Genomic DNA, 18,891 nt, shown 5'->3' on the forward strand with positions numbered 1-18,891 from the left:
GAAAAGGTGTTCATCCCCATGACCAACCCCCAGCACTCTGTAAAAGCCAGGGATGTCACAGGAACTTCTTGGGTATCCTTTGTGGCCATGTCTATATTCTAAAAATAGGCAGAGTTTAGGGCTAGCTGTTGCCCTACATTTGAAAGTGTTTTCTGCAGCTGGGTATAGCTTGGCAGTGGGAGCTCAGCCCTGGGTCCCATCCTTTGTGCTGCACAAGTTAGTAGTTAAATAAAAGGAGTTGACATGGTACTCATGGCTCACCCTAGTGCAGGATCTCCCTTTACACAGTGCTTAGACACCGAGGAGCCACAGGACTCAGTGCTCTGAGGAAACGCCATCTACTAGTAACCTTGTAGATAAGTAGAGCTGGCTGGAGAGACGGCCCAGCACTCATGAGCAGGGACTGCTCTTCTAGAGCACCCACATTACATCACAACCATTCGTAATGGGATCCAGTGTCCTCTTCTGCTGTGTCTAAAGACAGACAGTGTACTCACATACATATAAATGAATAATTAATAAATAAACAAATCTTTAAAAAATAAGTTTATCAGCTTGTCTGTATGGTGACAGAAGGGGTCTTCTTTGCTGAAGAACCATGGGCCTATACTTACCCTTGTATTTCTGTCCCCTAGGGTGACATGTTCTTCAGTTTCCTGGCTGGGTGACTGGCTGTATTCATGTTTGGAGGGGTGGGAGGCTCTTTTCAGCTTTGAGTCTGGCATGGACTTCACTGTTTTTCCTTACTTGTAAAAAATTTTTATTAATTTATTTCATATATGTGAGTACACTGTAGCTGTCTTCAGACACACCAGAAGAGGACATCGTATCCCATTACAGATGGCTGTGAGCCACCATGTGGTTGCTGGGAATTTGACTCAGGACCTCCGGAAGAGCAGCCAATGCTCTTAACCGTTGAGCCATCGCTCCAGCCCCTTTCCTTACTCTTAATGTGAGTCCTGCCAGGGCCTTGGCTGCAGTGCTGAGCTGCACGCATGTTCAGTAAGCCTTTGCCACTCAGCTGCACCCAGCTATTCTATGGTCCCTTAGGGGAGGAAGCCGTACCTGCATGAATTACAGATTTCTCCTGACATTACTGGGTTGGTGGTGCAGTTCCTATTTGCTCATTGTCTTCCCTTCAGTGATAGAAACACTAGATTGTCAGTAACTGGCCTTGTCCATAGACTCCCTTCAGAGCTAACTGAACTTCCTCTCTAAGGCTGAGATGTTGTGGCTGACTCCATCCCTCTTCCCTCTGTCTTTTAGAACACAGTCCATTCCTTGCCCAGGGCTAGTACAAGAGGATCGTCTTTTGCCGGGTTCAGGGTTTCCTTAGATCATGACCTTCTGCCAGTGTCTCTCTCTCCTTGGACCCTGACAGCCGTGCGTGCTTCCTTTGACCCTGGTGTGGCAGAGCGGGTTATCTCCTGCCCCAGTGCACGGGGTTCCTTAGGTCATTCTCCCATTGAGGCTCTCTCCGTCCTTGAACCCCAGCAGCTGCACTAGGGTGTGTCCATCTCGGGGCTGGCAGTACCCAAGTGTCGTCAGCAGCTGCTGTGCTAGCTGCGTCTGTGTTTAACCTCCCTGAGCACCAGGCCTGGTTTCCCTAGGAAGGCCTGTACCCAGAAGCTCTGAAGAATTGGTTCCGGGTAAGAAGATGGCCCACCCACTTCTTGACCGACTCACAGCCCAAGTCAGTGATTACTGCTTATTATTACTATGTTTTCTCTGTTTTCATTTCCTGAGAATGAATCTTGCTGTGTGGCTAGGCTGGCCAGGAACTGTTGACCCTTCCTTCTGCTCGGGCTTCCCAGAACGAGGGTAACAAGTGCTTCCTGTTCCCATCTGGTGGCTTCCTCTTAAATCATCCTCCCCAACCTGCCCAGGCTTCATTCCTAGCCCAGGTGCTGGCACCTCAGTAGAATTTTGTACTTATTTTTGGGTTTAATAGCCTTTTGGAGTATTCATGTCATTTTTCCAAACCGTTGTCTGCTTTCAGAGATGCCCCAGCTCTGACATGGCTTGGTCATAAAGCCCCTGCCTTTAAAACACAAAAAAACAAAAAGCAAAACTATTTCAGGTAAAGAGCCCTGTTTTGTGGAGGGTTGGTTTCTTAAGCAGAACGGATCCCTGATTCCTTACTCTGTTTGCAGGCCTCACCCACTCCTCAGGTCATTCCCTCCATGGAAAAGCACTCTTCAAAAAATGGTCTTTTTTCCCTGCTGCTTTTGAGTACATTTGCCTGTTTCTAGAAATAAGCGCCTTTTCACAAACATGCAAAGTGTCCTGCATGCTTTAGCAGCTCCTGCACCCGTGTCAACCTCAGGCTCCACTTCCTACTTGAGCGGAAACGGCCCACTTGTTTCTTTACATAGAACCATGGGGGTGGGGGTTGTTCCCGGCCCCTGGCTAGGCTCTGGCCCCTTCATTCTGCCCCTGTGAATGTGTCAACTTCAGGGTATGAGGGGGCCACACCACGTTTATTGCTGTCACTGACATCATACTTCACGTGGCTGCACATCCTTAAGGCTTTTCCATTTGGTAGAATTTTCTTCCTCCTCAGGGCTGAGTATTGTCTCACCACACGGGTGGGTAGATTCTGTCTGTCCTTCTGCTCAGAGACTTTATTAGAGTCATTTTAGATTTACTGAAAACTTGCAAAGTTGTGGTTCAGTGTCTCCGTGTGCCACACCTGGTTTCCATTTTTACCTTAGCACTTAGACCAGTCTCCAGGCTTGCTCCAGTCTCCACTGGGAGACTCCTCTTCAGGTTCTCTGTTCTGGGCCCCATTGCATCCAGTGCAGATCTGAGTTAAGTGTGGAATCCTGCACTTGGCTTCAGTGAGAAGTAACAGCACCTGTCCTTTCTTCACCATCCTAGGATGATCCTTTCAAAAACAAAGCCTTGTTGTTTAGCAACAACTCTCAAGAGCTGCATCCAGACCCCTTCCAGGCAGAGGACCCCTTCAAGTCTGACCCATTTAAAGGAGCTGACCCCTTCAAAGGTACACCCCAGCCTGTGTCCGCATTAAAGGACTGTTGTTTCTTTTTAAGATACTTTTTATGTGTATGATTGTTTTGTCTGCTTACACGTGCATCATCTGTGTACAGTTCCCCCAAAGAGCAAAAGAGGGCGTCAGATCCTCCAGAGCCAGAGTTACCGACAGCTTGTTAACTACATGCAGGTGCTGGGAATTGAACCCAGGTCCTCAGCAGGACTAACATGCTCTCCACTGCTGAGCCACCTCTCCAGCCCCCAACCTTCAGAGGTTGCTTTGTTTTGAAGCAGTGTAGCCCTGGCTGTCCTAGAACTCACTCTGTAGATCAGTCTAGCCTTGAACTCAGAGATCCTGCCTTTGCCTCCTGAGTACATGCCTGGGAAGCTTTTGGATTTTGATTGTAGCATCTTAGGTCTAAGGGGCAGATCCAGCACCTTGGCATCATTGTAGGTCATCATGGCATGACCAGGACAGCTGCTGTGTCGCTGTCCTCTTACTGAGTAAGGTAGTGAGTTCTCTCTGCCTCCAGCCAAACATCCCAGCTCACCTTGACTGCCTGCCTGGGGCTGCCACTTTTCACCATGACTGTGCTACAGCAGCGTCAAGTGCAAGGAGACAGACACTTGTTTCCCCTCAGCCAGGCAACAGGCCTTTTCTCTGCTGTCACTCACCTGACTGCTTCTCTCTTTGCTCTAGGTGACCCTTTCCAGAGTGATCCCTTCTCAGAGCAGCAGACAGCAGTTACAGGTAAAGGCTGGCTTCCTTGTGTTCCTGACAATGCCCAGCATCTCTCCAGACTCAGTTTATTTGGGGGGCAGGGTCACTGGTGCCCTAGCTGTCTGTGTTGGGTATGTAGTGTGACTGTCACACATGGTGGGACTCCCCACCACCCATGTCATAGCAAAAGACAGCCATGATTACCCGTGCTTTTTTTGTGGCCTTTATTCTTGTGTTTTGGCTTCCTTAGTCTGTCTAAAAGCCCGGATTCCCTAGTACCACAGAAACAAAAGATTTGGAATATTTGCCTCCCCACAGAGATCCCCACCTGTCACAGTAGTTTCCACCCTACCCAGTGCCTGGTGACAGCAATGTCTCTTGCCCTTGCCTCCCCCACAGTGGCTATTATTTTTACATGCAGCTTTATTACAGAGCATAATGTGTACACCACAAAATTCTCCTTTTAAAAAAGTTTGTATGCCGAACGTGGTGTCACACACCTTTAATCCCAGCACTCGGTAGCTCAAAAGACAGAAGTGTGTCTAAAGAAATTATTAATTATTAGTATGTGTCTGCATGTGTGTGTGCTCAGGAACAACTTACAGGAGTTAGTTATCTTTCTCCATGTGGCTCAGGCTGTCAGGTTTTACAGCAAATGCTTATATCTACTTAGCTATCCCTCTTGCCCCAGTAAAGCTTTTGACAGATGTATAGAATTGTGGAAGGTTGGAGTACAGCCATCGTCCTGAGTCCCCTAACCTGTGGCCATTGTTCCCATTCTGATTCCTTGACAACTGACCTCGTAGTCACCACAATTTCTGCCTCATCCTGAGCCCTCTCTCCCTGTTGCCATTGGTCAACCAGTTGTACCCTCTTTTTCCAGACCCATTTGGAGGGGACCCTTTCAAAGAAAGTGACCCATTCCATAGCTCAACCAGTGATGACTTCTTCAAGAAACAGACAAAGAATGACCCGTTTACCTCAGACCCCTTCACAAAGAACCCTTCCTTACCTTCAAAGGTGAGTGGTTTCTCCAGGGCCCCTGACGTGTGTTGGGATTGGTTCATGGTGCCGGTGAGGCTGGCTTGGCCAGGAGCTGTCATCACAAGCCTGGTCTCATTCCTGGCTGGTAAAGGTGGCACCCAACACTGTCACTGAGCCAGTGTATACAGTACCAAGTCAGACCAGGGCGTCTTCTCACAGCTCTGGTCCTTTCCAGTCTCCTCATGCTGTGGTCCTCTGATCCCACTCCTACTCCATTTCCTACAGCTATATATAGGAGAGTGCCTCATGGAGCTGAGCGTGGTAGCCACACTTGTTATCCTGGGCAGCACAGTAAGGCTCTGTGTCAAACAGGCTGTCTTTCAAATCACATCTTTATTTATTATTTTATTATTTATTATTTTAATTTATAGTTTAAAGATCGATATATGATATATACTTCATTGTTTATATATATTTATATATGTATATATTATGTATATGTATATAATATATTATGTACCTACATGAGTTTATGTGCACCACATGTGCTCTGGGAGGCTAGAAGACATCAGATCCCCTAAAGCAGGTCAGTTTGTTGTGAAATGCCTGACGTAGATATTGGGAACCAAACTCTGCAAGAGCATCAAGGATTCTTGACCACTGAAGTGTCTACAGCCCATGAGTGCACGCGTGCCTTTGTGCCAGAGTACAAGTTAATGTCAGAGGATAACATACATTGATGTTTCCTTCCACCAAGTAGGTTCTTGGGATCAAACTCAGATCGTCAGGCTTGATAACACGCATGTTTACTTAATGAACAGTCTCACTAGCTATGTTCTGGGACCTTTTTAGTACAAATCCCTGATACTGTGTGTGAGTATATGTGTTCGTGTGGTGTGTCTATTAGATTTGAGTTAGATAACTTAAAGGGTGATGACCTGGTTTCTGTTACTCTAACATAATTCCTGTGGCTGGACACTTAATAAAACAAAGAGTTTTGTTTTTTTTTTTTTTTTTTTCCTTTTCTTTTGATTCAGAGTTCCAGAAGCTAATATGGCCACTGGTTCTGGTGTGAAAAATAACATTGCAGAAGCCAGAGGAAAAAAACGATAAGGCTTGAAGGGACCAAGCTTGCTTGCTTTTCCCTCTAGTGTAACTTTCAGAGGATCTAGTCTGCCCATGCCAGACATGATGTCATGATACAAAGGCAAAGTCCCACACCTGATCTCCAGCGTCAGACATGCTAGAGTGCAGCTGCACTCAGAATGCTGTGTGAATTTCTCCTCAGGCTGTACCCTGAGTGTAAGAAACAGTTTGAGGTCAGCCTGGTCTTCATAGCAAGTAGTTGGGTTACATAGTGAGATGCTGTCTCAAAGAAGAAAAAACAAAAAGCCCACAGGGCAGGGAGGGGGCCCTGGAATGATAGCGCTAAAGAGCACACTGTGCAAGCCTGAGCTGCACTCAGACCCTAGGACCCATGAAACAAACCGCCTGTGCTCTTGGACGTGCACAGCTGCAACCCTGTTGCTGAGCCAGAAAGATCAGAGGACACGGGGGCTTGAGGCTGTCAGCCCAGCTCCATATTCAGTGAGAGACCCTGCCTCAAAGGAGCAAGGCAGAGAGTGATGGACTAGGACAGTAGGTACCTCTGGCCTTCACATATAGACCTAGCCCACACAAGAGAAGCAACTGATTTTCATGGTGAGACTGGGGTCCCATCCCCAGTTAGTTCACTATGTGTGCACAACCCTAGAGTGCATGCTGGGGCATGAAACACAGACTATAATTGCATTTCTGTTGGGATTTTTTTTTTTTTTTTAAGATTTTAAAAAAGTTTTTATTTTACTTGTATAGGTGTTTGCCTCTATGTCTGTTTGTGCACAATGTGAGTACCTGGTGCCTATAGAGGCCAGAAGAGGGCATCAGATCCCTGACCCTCCAGTTAGACATGGTTGTGAGCCAGCAGGAGGGGCAGCCAGTGCTTGTAACCACCGAGCTCCAGCTCAGAACTTTATGTTTTGAGACAGGTACTCTGTGTAGCCCTGGCTGGCCTGGGACTCAGAGAATCTGTTGTGTCCCCACCTGGCAGCCTTGTCACTCTTGCTTTGATCCTTTTATCTAGCTCTCTCTCTCCATTTCTCTATTCCTTTTTGAGGCATAGTCTCTCTGGGTAGTCCCAACTGGCTTCAAAGTTGCAGGCATCCTCCTGCCTTGGCGTCCTGTGTGCTGAGATGACAGGTGTGAGTTTAAATGAGTTAGGTACTTTTACATAAAATTTTTATTATTTGTTTGTTCGTTTTGGCTTTTTTGAAGCAGGGTTTCTCTAGGATACCAGACTGCTCTCCAACTCAGACACCTGCCTGCCTCTGCCTCTGCCTCTGCCTCTGCCTCTGCCTCTGCCTCTGCCTCCCCAGTGCTGTGATTAAAGGGTTGTGCCTTCAAGCCTGTTGAGTGATCTTAGAATTGGCCAGGCCTGTGTCAGGAAAACAGACTTTTCCTCACTTTATTGAACCATGCTCCCAACCCTCACCAGGGAATCCTAGGCTCCACCCTCTTCCTGTCTGTCAGATCTTAATGTTGTCTATGTCTGGCTGTGGTTCGATTCTCAGGCCTTCACTTCATTGGTAATTTGTGGGAACTGTAGAATTCATCAGTGCATCTGTTGAGGATTTTGCTCCACTGCCCAGATTTGTCTAGTCACCCCACCCTCCCTGAGATGCAGTATTGTTCATGGCATTTAAAACTGTTAGGGAAAGTATGGTTTAGAGGCTAGACATCAGAGTAAACTTTTTCTCTCTCCTCCCTCAGCTCGACCCATTCGAGTCCAGTGATCCCTTCTCATCCTCCAGCATCTCCTCGAAAGGTTCAGGTGAGAGAGTCTTGAAGCTCCTGTCCTCCTGACCACGTCACACCTCAGTAATACCATCAGTCCCCAGATAAGTGTGCCCTTCGGGGAGACGTTTAGGTCTTTGCCTGAGACTCTCAGGCTAAAGTGAATGCCCTCCTCCCCCATCTCACCCCTCACAGGGCTGTTTTTCTCAGCAGGAGCTGGCTTTCTTCCAGACTGTAGGGTTTTCTGTTAATAACCAGTGCTGTAGGGGCTCATTGTTCTTAATGGGGACAGTCCACAGTTTTCCAAGCTTAATGGCACCCACATCTTCCTAGCACTGGGAAACTGAGGATCACTTAAGTCTCATCAGAACCCGGTGTGGTAGTGCACACCTTTAATAATCCTACTCTGGGGTCAGAAGCAGGGTCTCCGAGTTCCAGACAGGCCTGGGCTGCAGAGGGAGACCCCCGCACACAGAAATGGCCATTCTCTTCATCTCCTCTGCTTCTCCTGGACTGGTGGGATGGCAGGTTCAGGCAGGAACTCATCTGTCCTTTACCCACTGTGATTCACTGACCTCATAGGAACCTTCCTCCCGGAAACATTCACAGCCCTGAGTCTCTTGCTTCTAGGATTTCCAAGGGCAAACTTTAGGGTTGCCCTTGACTCTTAGGCACATCTGCTCAGACCATAACCCCAACTGTGTTGGTGCTACTCACAGATCCCTTCGGAACACTAGACCCCTTTGGAAGCAGCTCCTTCAGCAGTGCCGAGGGTTTCGCTGACTTCAGTCAGATGTCCAAGGTAAGGCCCCTCCCAAGAAGGTCAAGCCATGGCCTGTGTCCACATGCTGCTTGTGTGAGTAGGCAGACATGAGTGCTGTCACATGTGCGTTGCCTGCACTTGTCACACTCTTGAGCACAACTGTACACAGCAGTGAGAGGACAGGTCCACTGGAAGCTGCTGTAGCCATGCTGTCCCACAGGTGCCGTCAGCCATTGCCCATCTTGCTCTCACTAGCATCACACAAGGATCAGCTCTGAGGATATGAAGTTGGCATTTCTGTGGCCAAGCACACTTTTCTGTCTGCCAAGGCTCTAGGGAAGGAAGAGATAGACTCGTTGGTCCCAGGAGGCCAGGATAACAGGCCTGAGGCTTGAGGTATCTGGATAAAGTTGACCACACAAATGCCTGAAGCCTCCATAGACTAAACTCTCGAAGGTATTGGATGGTGAGCGCAAAACAAGTGCGAATGAATATGCAGAAGAAGACAGCCTGCACTACCTAGGGACAGAAGCCACAGCCCTGCCTTGAACAGAAATGTCTGAAAGGCTTCCTTGTCTGCTCTGGCTCTGGAATACACTGTGGCTGGCGTCACTCATTGAAAGGTACATGATTAGAGAGCCACATCTTGAACTCTGCCAGAAGTCAGCCGGCAGGTAGCCCCGCCCCCAGATGACCTGGTTGGGTGCAGGCTTTCCTCCAGCACTTAGGAGGCTCAGGTGGGAGGACTGCTGTGCCTGAAAGGCCAGCCTGGGCTCCACAGGGAGACAGACCTGTCTGGAGAGGAAAGCAGGAAGGTTCATCCTTATCAGGACCTTGCTAACCTGGTCCTGGTGAGAGGGACTAAGTCCTAGATCCTAGCCCAACTCACCAGGTGCGTTGTGTCAGTTGGTTTGATGTATGTTGGTGTCGTCTTTGACAATGAGTAAAAAGGTAAAGCCAGCCTGTGGCAGCAAAGTAAGTTAAGGACAGTGTCACAGGTATGCTGTCTCGGCCCTTGTTTGTCTGACCCAGCACCTTGTTTACTTTGCTCTCCTGGCAAGGGACAGATCTATCCTTAGAATGATGTGCTGTGCCTTACAAATGCTCCTCATGGGGCATGGTTTCCCCAGCAGAGTCTATCCTCCTACTGGGGCCATTAGGTGGTGAGGGAGTCATGGGGCAGCAATCCTGTCCCCTGTTGGTTCTGTCCACCTGAAGGAGACAGTGGGAGGGGTTCTGAGGGTGCGGACATTCCCTTTATCCATAAAGATGGGTTGCATGGTGCCCCAGGAGATGTCATCTCTCCTGTGGCATGACTTGTTCACTGTGAACATGACAGGCTGTACTGTGGGTGGCTTCAGGGGCCTTGCAGGATCGAGTGCTGCATGCATTATTTCCTTCATAGTCAGATGGAAAGAAGCTGCCTGGGTGTGCTCAGTACAGATTCAGTGTTTTTCTCTCTTCAGTTTGAGGTTGGTTGAATGAATTCAGATGTGGAACCCCAAGAGATGGAGACCAAGCACAAGTGGCAGCCAGCACCCAAACCTGGGCTCTCTGCCCTCCCTCAGCATGCCCTCTTTATGCAGTCTCAGCTGCCCAGTCACTCTCAGGTGTCAAAGGCTGGCAGCAAGAGCAACACTTGACATGCTACCGTTTTTCAGCACGGTGACAAGCACACACAGAGGCATGGGGAGGCATGGCTTCAGGCAGGAGGCTCGCCTCTGGCACACTTAGGAGCCCATTGTGTGCAGATCCAGAAGCAGCTGTCCCTTAGGCAGCACCTGGTACTGAATAGGCAGAGGCAGCCGCTGGGCACAGGAAATTTCAGCCACATGGGGGCAGTAGCCTACAAGGGCTGGTGATCAAGGTTGTCTCAAGCTGTCTTCAGTGGGTTCCTTTCTGCTCTCTAGGCTCATTGTCAGACTCAGCAAAGGCCTGGCCAAGTGTACAAGGTGTCTGAGGCTGTAGGTTCTGATGGAGGAGTTTCTCTGCTGTGCTGTGGCCACTGGCTGGCTGGTTATATGGATACAAACTGCCCTACTTAAACTCAGAGTCATAGAAAGAACCAGAGCACCAGACACACAGGAGGGGACTACTTGGGAAGAAAGGGTTCCTTGGGAGTTGGAGAGAATGACAGCTATGGGAATACATCACAGATGTGTAAAGATGTTAGTAAATTCAGAGTGTTCAGTGGGTGGCCATGCACATGGCTGTGGGTTGGAGTCTATGCTGTTCTCCACCTGATGTGCTGAGATTCAAGGCTGGAGAAAGCGCTTGCTGCCATCCCTACCTAGTCCTTCCTCGATCTCTGCCCAGCTACCCCCCAGATACATAGCCTCTTCTCCCCAGGAATATAAGCCTATGTTGCTGGGTGTCCTCTCACCCCCAGGCCCCGTGCAACTGGGGTAGGAAAGCCAGGCCTACGTCCTGTTCTTGGCTCTGGGCCAGGACAGAGTTGGGGAGGATTGTGGAAGACCTTGTCTCATACAGTATTTGCACCATCCTGGGGCTCCTTGACTTCATGACAGTTTTAAGGACTGGGCCTGCCCTACCCCCACCCACTACTGATTTTCCTCTCTGGTTACCTTGCTAGTTTTCAAGAACAACACCCAGTATAAATACATTTGAAGGGAAATGAAAGTAGAGTGGCAAGGGCTTTTTTTTCCTCTTAGCTTTCTTTTTTTCTTTTTTTAACCATCACCACCAGCCCTTCCGCACCTGAGCAGGGTGGGGCAACAATATGTACCGTTCCTCAGTCCTCGAATTAGAGTGTCCCAGCTCTGCACAGCTGTGCTGAGGAAGGTGACAGCAGGCTAGTTCCAGCAGGCATCCTGTGGTAGAGTCTGTCTTTGGGTTACCACGGCTGCGATGAAACTCCATGAGCAAAGTAACTTGGGGAGGAAAGGGTCTGTCTGGTTTACACTTGGGCAGGAACACACAGGGCAGGAACCTGGAGACAGGAGCTGATGCAGAGGCCACGGAGGGTGCTATTCACTGGCTTGCTCACCCTGCTTTTTTTTTTTTTTTTTTTTAAGATCTATTAATTTATTATAAAGTACACTGTAGCTGTCTTCAGACACCAGAAGAGGACATCAGATCTCATCACAGATGGTTGTGGGCCACCGTGTGGTTGCTGGGAATTGAACTCAGGACCTATGGAAGAGCAGTCAGTGCTCTTAACTGCTGAGCCATCTCTGCAGCCCTCACTCTGCTTCTTAAAGAAGCCAGGACCACCAGCTCAGGGATGGCACCACCCACAATGGGCTGGGCCCTCCCCCATAATTCACTGATTGAAAAAAATGCCCTTATGGACCCATTGCCTCATCTGAGGCTCCCTCCTCGCTGATGATGACTTCAGCTTGTATCATCTCGACAGAGGCCAGCACGGGTTCCCAGCTGAGTATTCTAGGCACTCGCTAAGCCTCTATAGCATTTGTTCGCTTTAAATGAGCTCCCTGGCAGCAGGTGTGGTCGGTGGCCTAGGCCTGCAGAGCATGGTCAGGCCCCTGAGTTCATCCCAGCCTGCAGCCAGAAAGGAGATCAAAGTGAGTGAGTTCCCTAAAGTGTGTTAGAGCACTCGAGAATGCAAATTAGCTTCTCACCCTCGCTGCACCCGCACCCAGAAGAAAGGCCACCTGTGTAGTAGTAGTGACTTTCAGCCGGAATGTGGTTTGATTTGGTGTTGTTGTTTTCTTTTTCTTTTTTGAAAATCTTTGCATTGGTGCCGATGGAACACAGGGTCCCCCTGCATGCTGGGCAGGGGCTTCACCTTCAGTCCTTTTGGGCTATTCCTCGACACTGCTCTTAAGAAGGTATGAACAGGGGTTGCGGATTTAGCTCAGTGGTAGAGCGCTTGCCTAGGAAGCGCAAGGCCCTGGGTTCGGTCCCCAGCTCCAGGGGGGAAAAAAAAAGAAGGTATGAACAACCTATGTTGATAAGATTTTGAGGCAGTAGCAGTGGTTAGCTCACCCCTGCCTCTGAGTCCTTGCTGTCAGTGAAAGCATACCTTGTTTTTCCCCAGCTCCCAGGCCCTGTGGGAAGACTTTTAAAAACAGCAGCCTTACATCCAGCACCTGAGTAGGAAAGAGCCAGTTCCAGAGACTGAGAAGCCTAATACTGTCAGAACAGCTCCAAGGGGGCCCAATCTCAGCACCTGGGAGGCAAAGGCAGGTGGATCTCTGTGAGGTCAAGGCTAGCCTGGTCTACATAATGATTTAGACCATCCAAGGATACACAGTGAGACATTTCCAAAAAAGAAAGAAAGAAAATAATAAAGTGAACTTGGAGTGGAATATTGCCTGGCGTTGTGGACAGAGCCCGTATGAGGGGAGCCAGGCTGACACAGTCAAGCCTGTCCCTTTCAAGGTAACAGATAGTTCGGTGGACTTAAGCCCCCAGGGGAGGTGACATCTGTCTGGCCTGGGACGTTGCAGCCACCTGGTGAGTCAAGCAATACTGGGTCCTGTGTGGATTAGAAAGTAGAACTGCTTAGGCCCTCATTCTCCTGCCTGTGACTCAGGAGACCTGTCCCAAGAAACATCCTAAGACCAAGAAACCTCATCTGTACTGCAGCCTTCTCTGCCATTAGGCTCCTGGATTTCAGACCCTGGACTCAGGACCGAGTACACACGGGCTTGAGCGCTTACGCACCGTCAGCTAACGAGTACCTTTTTTTCTTTTTTCTTTTTTTCGGAGCTGGGGACCGAACCCAGGGCCTTGCGCTTGCTAGGCAAGTGCTCTACCACTGAGCTAAATCCCCAACCCCACGAGTACCTTTTTGTTTTCTTTATTAAATTGCATTTCTTTGGGGGCAGGGTATCATGGCACCCATGTGCCAAGCTTGAGTCAATATTTTTTTCCACCATGTGAACCCAGGGATTCAGGTCACTAGGCCTGCTTGCAAGTTTATTGAGCCATCTCTCCAGCATCAAAAGATACTGAGTGGTACACATCTCTCATCCTGCGTCTTGTCTGGAGGCTAGAGTAGCATGCATTTGAGGGCAGCCTCAGGTTATAGCAAGACCCTGTCTCCAAAAAACAAAACAAAACAAAAACAACCACTAACCTGTAGATGACCCTGTTCTATCTCTTCCCAGTCCCCAAGGCAGGAGGAGTTGAGAGTCTGTAGACATAAGCTTCAGAAAGAGGTGGGATCGCCCACATGCCTCACGATACAGAAGTGTCCTCTTAGCCTGTGAGGACCCATCTTGGGAGCCCTCCCCCAGTGGATGCCTGACCCTGTGTTCACTGCTCCCTTTGCACTTCTGGAAAAGCATGACTTGTAAACAAGGAACAGTTGGCAAGTGGAAGAGTCACAGCATGCTGCAGTAAAAGTTATTTCAGACTCAGGAACTGTTTTTCTGGAACCTTTTCCTCTTCATGTTCTCAGCATGATGGACCATGACATGACAAGGTGGGGCAGCTGTAGTCACTGTGCCATCTCTGCTGGTCTGTCCGTCACAGTACAGATGGGGAAGCAAGCAAGGCACAGGCAGTTGGACTGGGATTTCAGCCCAGGTTGAGTAACCCAGCTCACCTCTGACCACAGGGGCCTGCAGCCTGACCAGGATGATCTGGAAACTTCCGTGGACAAGCTTTGAATTAAGATTCTGCCATTTGTGTATAAAGACTTGAGAGTGTTCTTAGTAGAGTCTCTACTCCTCCCTGCTCTGCAGCCTGACAGCCCGCCAGGCCTTCCTGCATGAAGCTCCTAGCTCTACAGAATAAGGATTTGGGGGCGGGGGAGGGGGGGTCTGGTTAGGTCTGTGAATCTAGAGGGGTGGGGGTGGGGGCTGGAGAGATGGCTCAGTGGTTAAGAGCGCTGACTGCTCTTCCAGAGGTCCTGAGTTCAATTCCCAGCAACCACATGGTGGCTCACAACCATCTGTAATGGGACCTGATGCCCTCTTCTGGTGTGTCTGAAGACAGCCACAGTGTATTTATATATAATAAATAAATCTGTTTTTAAAAAGACTTCCTGTAAATCTGGGGCTTACAGAGCCCTGGTTTCTTGGGTATGCATGTGCACATGTGCATATGATGTGTGCGTATACGTGTTAGTTGTCTTCCGTAACCAATCTTATTGTTTGAGATGCTTTTCACTGAACCTGCAGCTCACAGCTTCACTTAGACTGGCAAGCCAGCCCTGGTGGTCCTGTCTCTCCCCCTGACTCTAGGGCTGTAGACATAGACCACAGAAGCAGCAACACCCGGCTCTTCACAAGGGTGCTCAGGTCCTTTACCCATTGGCTGTGTCTCCAGCCCCAGAACCCTGTTCTCTTTTGGAGAAACTACCTTCTCCCTGTGTCCCTCCTGGCTGTTTCTCCCCTGAAGCCATGCGTATCAGACTGAGAACAGGGATAGTTTCCATGTTGTGGCTCTATGCCTACCCTGCAGACAGTGCCAAGGTATCCAGACCTAGGTAGTGGACAAGGTGTATCGGGTCAACACTGATCCGAGGTATATCTGGGCTAGCCACATTGATTTCTGTGCCTTAATCTGCCTGTGTGTAAAGCAGGGGTAATGGTAGTAGTAGAATTCTCTCACAGGCCCCTAGGAAGGAGGTAAAAGTAGCCATCTCCTGCCCAGAAGCTTCCAGAAAGCACTGAAGGGCCTGGCAAGAGGCCTGCTGTTATCAGCTTGGATTCCATACTCGTAAGCTACAAGTCCCTGACACGCTCCTGCAAGGGGGCGGTGTGTGGCCAGAGCCAGGCTGCTTCTCTGGTTGAGTCACAGTCTCCCTTTAGTCTGACTCTGCCATGGGTCCTGAGTTCTCTGGCTCACTTTCTGTCCTTGGCCTGCCCTGTTGGAGGAAACAGAAAACACTGACTCCTCTCACTCTCTGAGGAGCTTCGTGTCATCTTCATTTTCACTTCTGCCCAGTGTTTGTAGACACCCTGGGGTGGCAGCTGTGCCATCATGCCTGGCAACACTGGATGTATTGGACCTGTACTTCGCTCATTATCTTGTATGCTGGGTAAAACGTGTTGCTGTCCACTTTATTAAACATTTCACTCTTTTTGAGAAAGGGGCTGTCTTAGTGTTACCATTGCTATGATGAAATGCCATGACCAAAGAAAGTTGGGGAGGAAACTTTATTTGACTTATACTTCCACATTGCTGTTCATCATCAAAGGAAGTCAGGACTGGAACTAACACAGGGCAGGAACCTGGAGTCAGGAACTGATGCAGAGGCCATGGAGGGTGCTGCTTACTGCCTTGTTCCCCATGGCTTCTTCAGCCTGCTTTCTTGTAGAACCCAGAACCACCAGCCCAGGGATGGCTCCACCCACAATGGGCTGGGCCCTCCCATCGATCAGTAATAAGAAAATGTTCTACAGACTTACCTGCATCCCAATCTTATTCATCCCTCCCCCCCCCACCCCCCCGTGTGTGTGTGTCTGTATATGTCTGTGTATCTGTTTTTCAAACCGGGTTTCTCTGTAGTTTTGACTGTCTGAAACTTGCACTGTAGACCAAGCTGGTCTCAAACTCAAGAGTGCTAGGATTAAAGGTATCTATCACAACTGCCCGGCTGGAGAAATTTTCTTAATTGAGGCTCCCTCTCTTCTCAGATGACTTTAGCTGTGTCTAGGTGACATCAAACTGTCCATCACAGGGTCTCACTATCACTCTAACTGGTCTAGAGCTCAGAGATCCTCCTGTGCTGGGATTAAAGGTGTGTGCTACCGTACCCTCTCAAATATTTCACTAAAAAATTTGTTTATAAATTACTTTATATGTATCCGTGTTCTGCTTGCATATATGCCTGTGCTAGAGGTCAAAAGACAGAATAAGATCTCTAGGGCTGCAGTTATAGACAGTTCTGACCTGCCATTTGGGTTCTGGGAACCAAACCCAGGACCTCTGCAAGAGCAGCCAGCACTCTCAGTTTCACTTTAATTCTTTTAAACTATATTTTATTTTATTTCTCTATGTGTCGACTGCCCATGTGCGTGTGTGATTACTTGAGTTTCCTCTTTCTACCACACAGGTCCAGGGATTAAGCTCAGGTTAGCAGGCTTGGCGGCAGTCCATGCCGGCCCCATTTCACTTCCCTATTTGCTTGCTCTCCACCAGGTGTGATAACACCTGCCTATCCTCCTAGCTCCCAAGAGACTGAGGCAGGAGGATCAGGAAACTTCAGGACCACCCAACACCAGAAAGCAGTGTTTCTTACCCACCCCTCCCCACACAGCAGTTGTCCTCTCATGTGGAAGGAACCAGCTTTCCTGTGAGCACCTCAGTTGATCTTGTCTCTCAAGGCTGTGTCCCCCATCAGTCAGAGGCACTGTACCCTATGATGCTGACACACAGGCCCCTGCCAGCCACCGTTCGGCAACTGACCCTGAACCATAAGTGGAAGAGGCCTGTACCACAGGAGGGAGGCCCAGGCAGAGTGATGACCGACAGGCAGGGCTCAGCCAGAGTGGGCTCCAGCTGTTGAACTACACATGGGGTCTCTAGGTCTTGGCTGAGTACTCAGGGGCGTTCTCAGAGCTCCATGGGTCATCGTACCAAGCCTTGTTTGTTTGTTTGTTTGTTTGTTTGTTTGTTTGTTTGTTTGTGGAGATGGGCTGGGGATAAGGCCCAAGACTTGGCCACAGGAGGATGGGACCCTGTATGCCTTGAAAAGTGCTTGGAATGTGATCTTGCATCAGCCCCATGGTGCTGCTCTCTCCACCATTGTACCAGCAGCCTCTCTACTCTCACACCCACCTGTCCCTCCGTCTTCCCTTTCTCTTGACTCATCCATCCATACTTCCTTCATCAGTTCATTCTTGTGTCTACCCACTGTCCATATACTTGTTATTCCATCCATCTGCCCTAGTTTCTTTCATGTTGTGCTAATAAAATATTCTGTCAACTTTAAGGGAGAGGGGCATGTTAGTTTATCCCTGTGTGGAAGTCAGGGTAGGACTTGAGCAGCCAGTCACATCCCTGTGATATCGGCTGTTTGAGATCAGGGAATAAACACGTGTATATTTGTATTTAACTCTATCACTTTCAGGATTCCCTACTTAGGGAGTGGTGCCGCCCACAGTGGGCAGGTCTTCCCACCTCAATTCATGTAATCAAGACAGTCCTCTCCCCCATGCCTACAGGCCAACCTTATCTAGACTTTGAGCCCTCGTTATTGAGACTTTCTTCCCTGGTGATTGTAGATTGTGTCAAGTTGAGGGTTTAAACTAACCATCCAACTACTCATCCATTTACCCATATCGGTCTATCCCTTCATCTGTCTACCCTCCCACATAGTTATCCATTAATCCACATAACCATCAACCCACCCATCTATCTAACCATTACTCATCATCTACATACCTGCTCACCGTGTGTCCCTTCATCCTGTCCACGTGTTTACTCCTACTTACCATCTGATTTCAACTGTCTTATTTCAGGCAGGGAAGTGGGGACTAGTTAAACTGAACACTGGACAAGGGAAACAAGCTGACCTGGCTACCAACAGTGGGTGGAGATAGTACTGGATATGCCAGCGGATGGGGGTGGGCGGCCATTGTAGCAGAATCACCTGAATTACCTGGTGGGGCATAGAGAGGGTCTGTCCCAGCACCAGTCCAGTGGGGGCTGAGACCATGCATGTCTCGCTGATCATGAACAGAAGTCCCGGGGACCCATATCCAGTGTTGAGTTGGGAAAGAACCTATAATGTAGCAAGAGACGCCACTGGAGGACAGGGTTACTCTCTGCTGCTTGTATTGGTGGCTTTCCTTAAATGCAGAGGGCCTTGCTTCTGAGGGTGGAGGAAAGCGGGGGCTTGAGAGGACCCGGGTCTTGCCAGGGCTTTTGGTGCGGGAGCATTTGCTCAGTGCCTTCTTTTTAATGTCTATTTTTGCCTCTTTCGTGTCCTCTCTTACAGCCCCCACCTTCTGGCCCCTTCTCCTCCTCCTTGGGAGGCACAGGATTCTCAGATGACCCCTTTAAAAGTAAACAGGACACTCCTGCTCTGCCTCCGAAGAAGCCCGCTCCTCCACGGCCCAAACCGCCCAGCGGTCAGTACGCTTCCTCCTCTCGCGGCACCCGCCCGTGGGGACAGGGCGGCGGGCACAGGGCCCCTCCATTGAGCAGCCCAGAGTAGAGCAAACCCCAGGGCAGGACGTCTCCTCTCTGCCTCCTCTCTGCCAAGTTGCCTCCCTGTTGCGCCCCCACCCCAGTGTGCTGTGTGTGCTGTGCTGTTTCCCTGTCCTGTGGTCAGGCTATGACAGTATCCACACATGGATCCCCACTTAAGGTGTCCTCATCAGTGGTTTTCCACCTGCATGGTCCCTCAGTGTCTGTCTAGCAGCCTCCTGGCCTCGTGCCTTCTTCAAAGGGGCTCAGGGAGGGCCTGGGGTGGCTACAGCAGGGGCTCAGGGTGTCCCTGACTGGCTGGGCACCGGGGTAAGGTGATGGCTTTCGTAGATATTTTGGATGAGCAGGATGGCCTGCCTCTCCTTCATTCTGCTCTGCTGGTTGAGATAAGGCTGCCCGAGGGGCTTCCTGTCCTCTTCCCTGTAACCTCACTATCCTGAGCCCTGCTTTCCAGAGGGCCAGTGTGCCCTCCCTGTACGTGTGACTTCTATGTTAAGAGCTAGGG

The 18,891-nt window shown here is 49.5% G+C and overlaps 1 protein-coding gene across 35 annotated transcripts in view; it reads left to right on the forward strand.

Moving 5' to 3' along the window:
• Eps15l1 (epidermal growth factor receptor pathway substrate 15-like 1) overlaps window positions 1-18,891 on the forward strand; it is a 172,581-nt gene that overhangs the window by 40,152 nt on the left and 113,538 nt on the right. For 12 of the 35 annotated variants that reach the window (XR_015639463.1, NR_199186.1, NR_199185.1 and 9 more), the window contains 5 exon segments: window positions 2,881-3,004; window positions 3,695-3,745; window positions 4,599-4,735; window positions 7,508-7,568; window positions 8,251-8,333. Coding sequence is in view for 31 of the 35 variants with exons in the window: in XM_087588596.1 (XP_087444722.1) it covers window positions 2,881-3,004; window positions 3,695-3,745; window positions 4,599-4,735; window positions 7,508-7,568; window positions 8,251-8,333 (456 nt within the window). In the remaining 4 variants the exon portion in view is untranslated. 35 annotated transcript variants of the gene reach the window in all.

This window comes from Rattus norvegicus, chromosome 16 (assembly GCF_021556685.1).
Source record: "Rattus norvegicus strain SHRSP/BbbUtx chromosome 16, alternate assembly SHRSP_T2T, whole genome shotgun sequence".
NCBI classification, from domain to species: domain Eukaryota; kingdom Metazoa; phylum Chordata; class Mammalia; order Rodentia; family Muridae; genus Rattus; species Rattus norvegicus.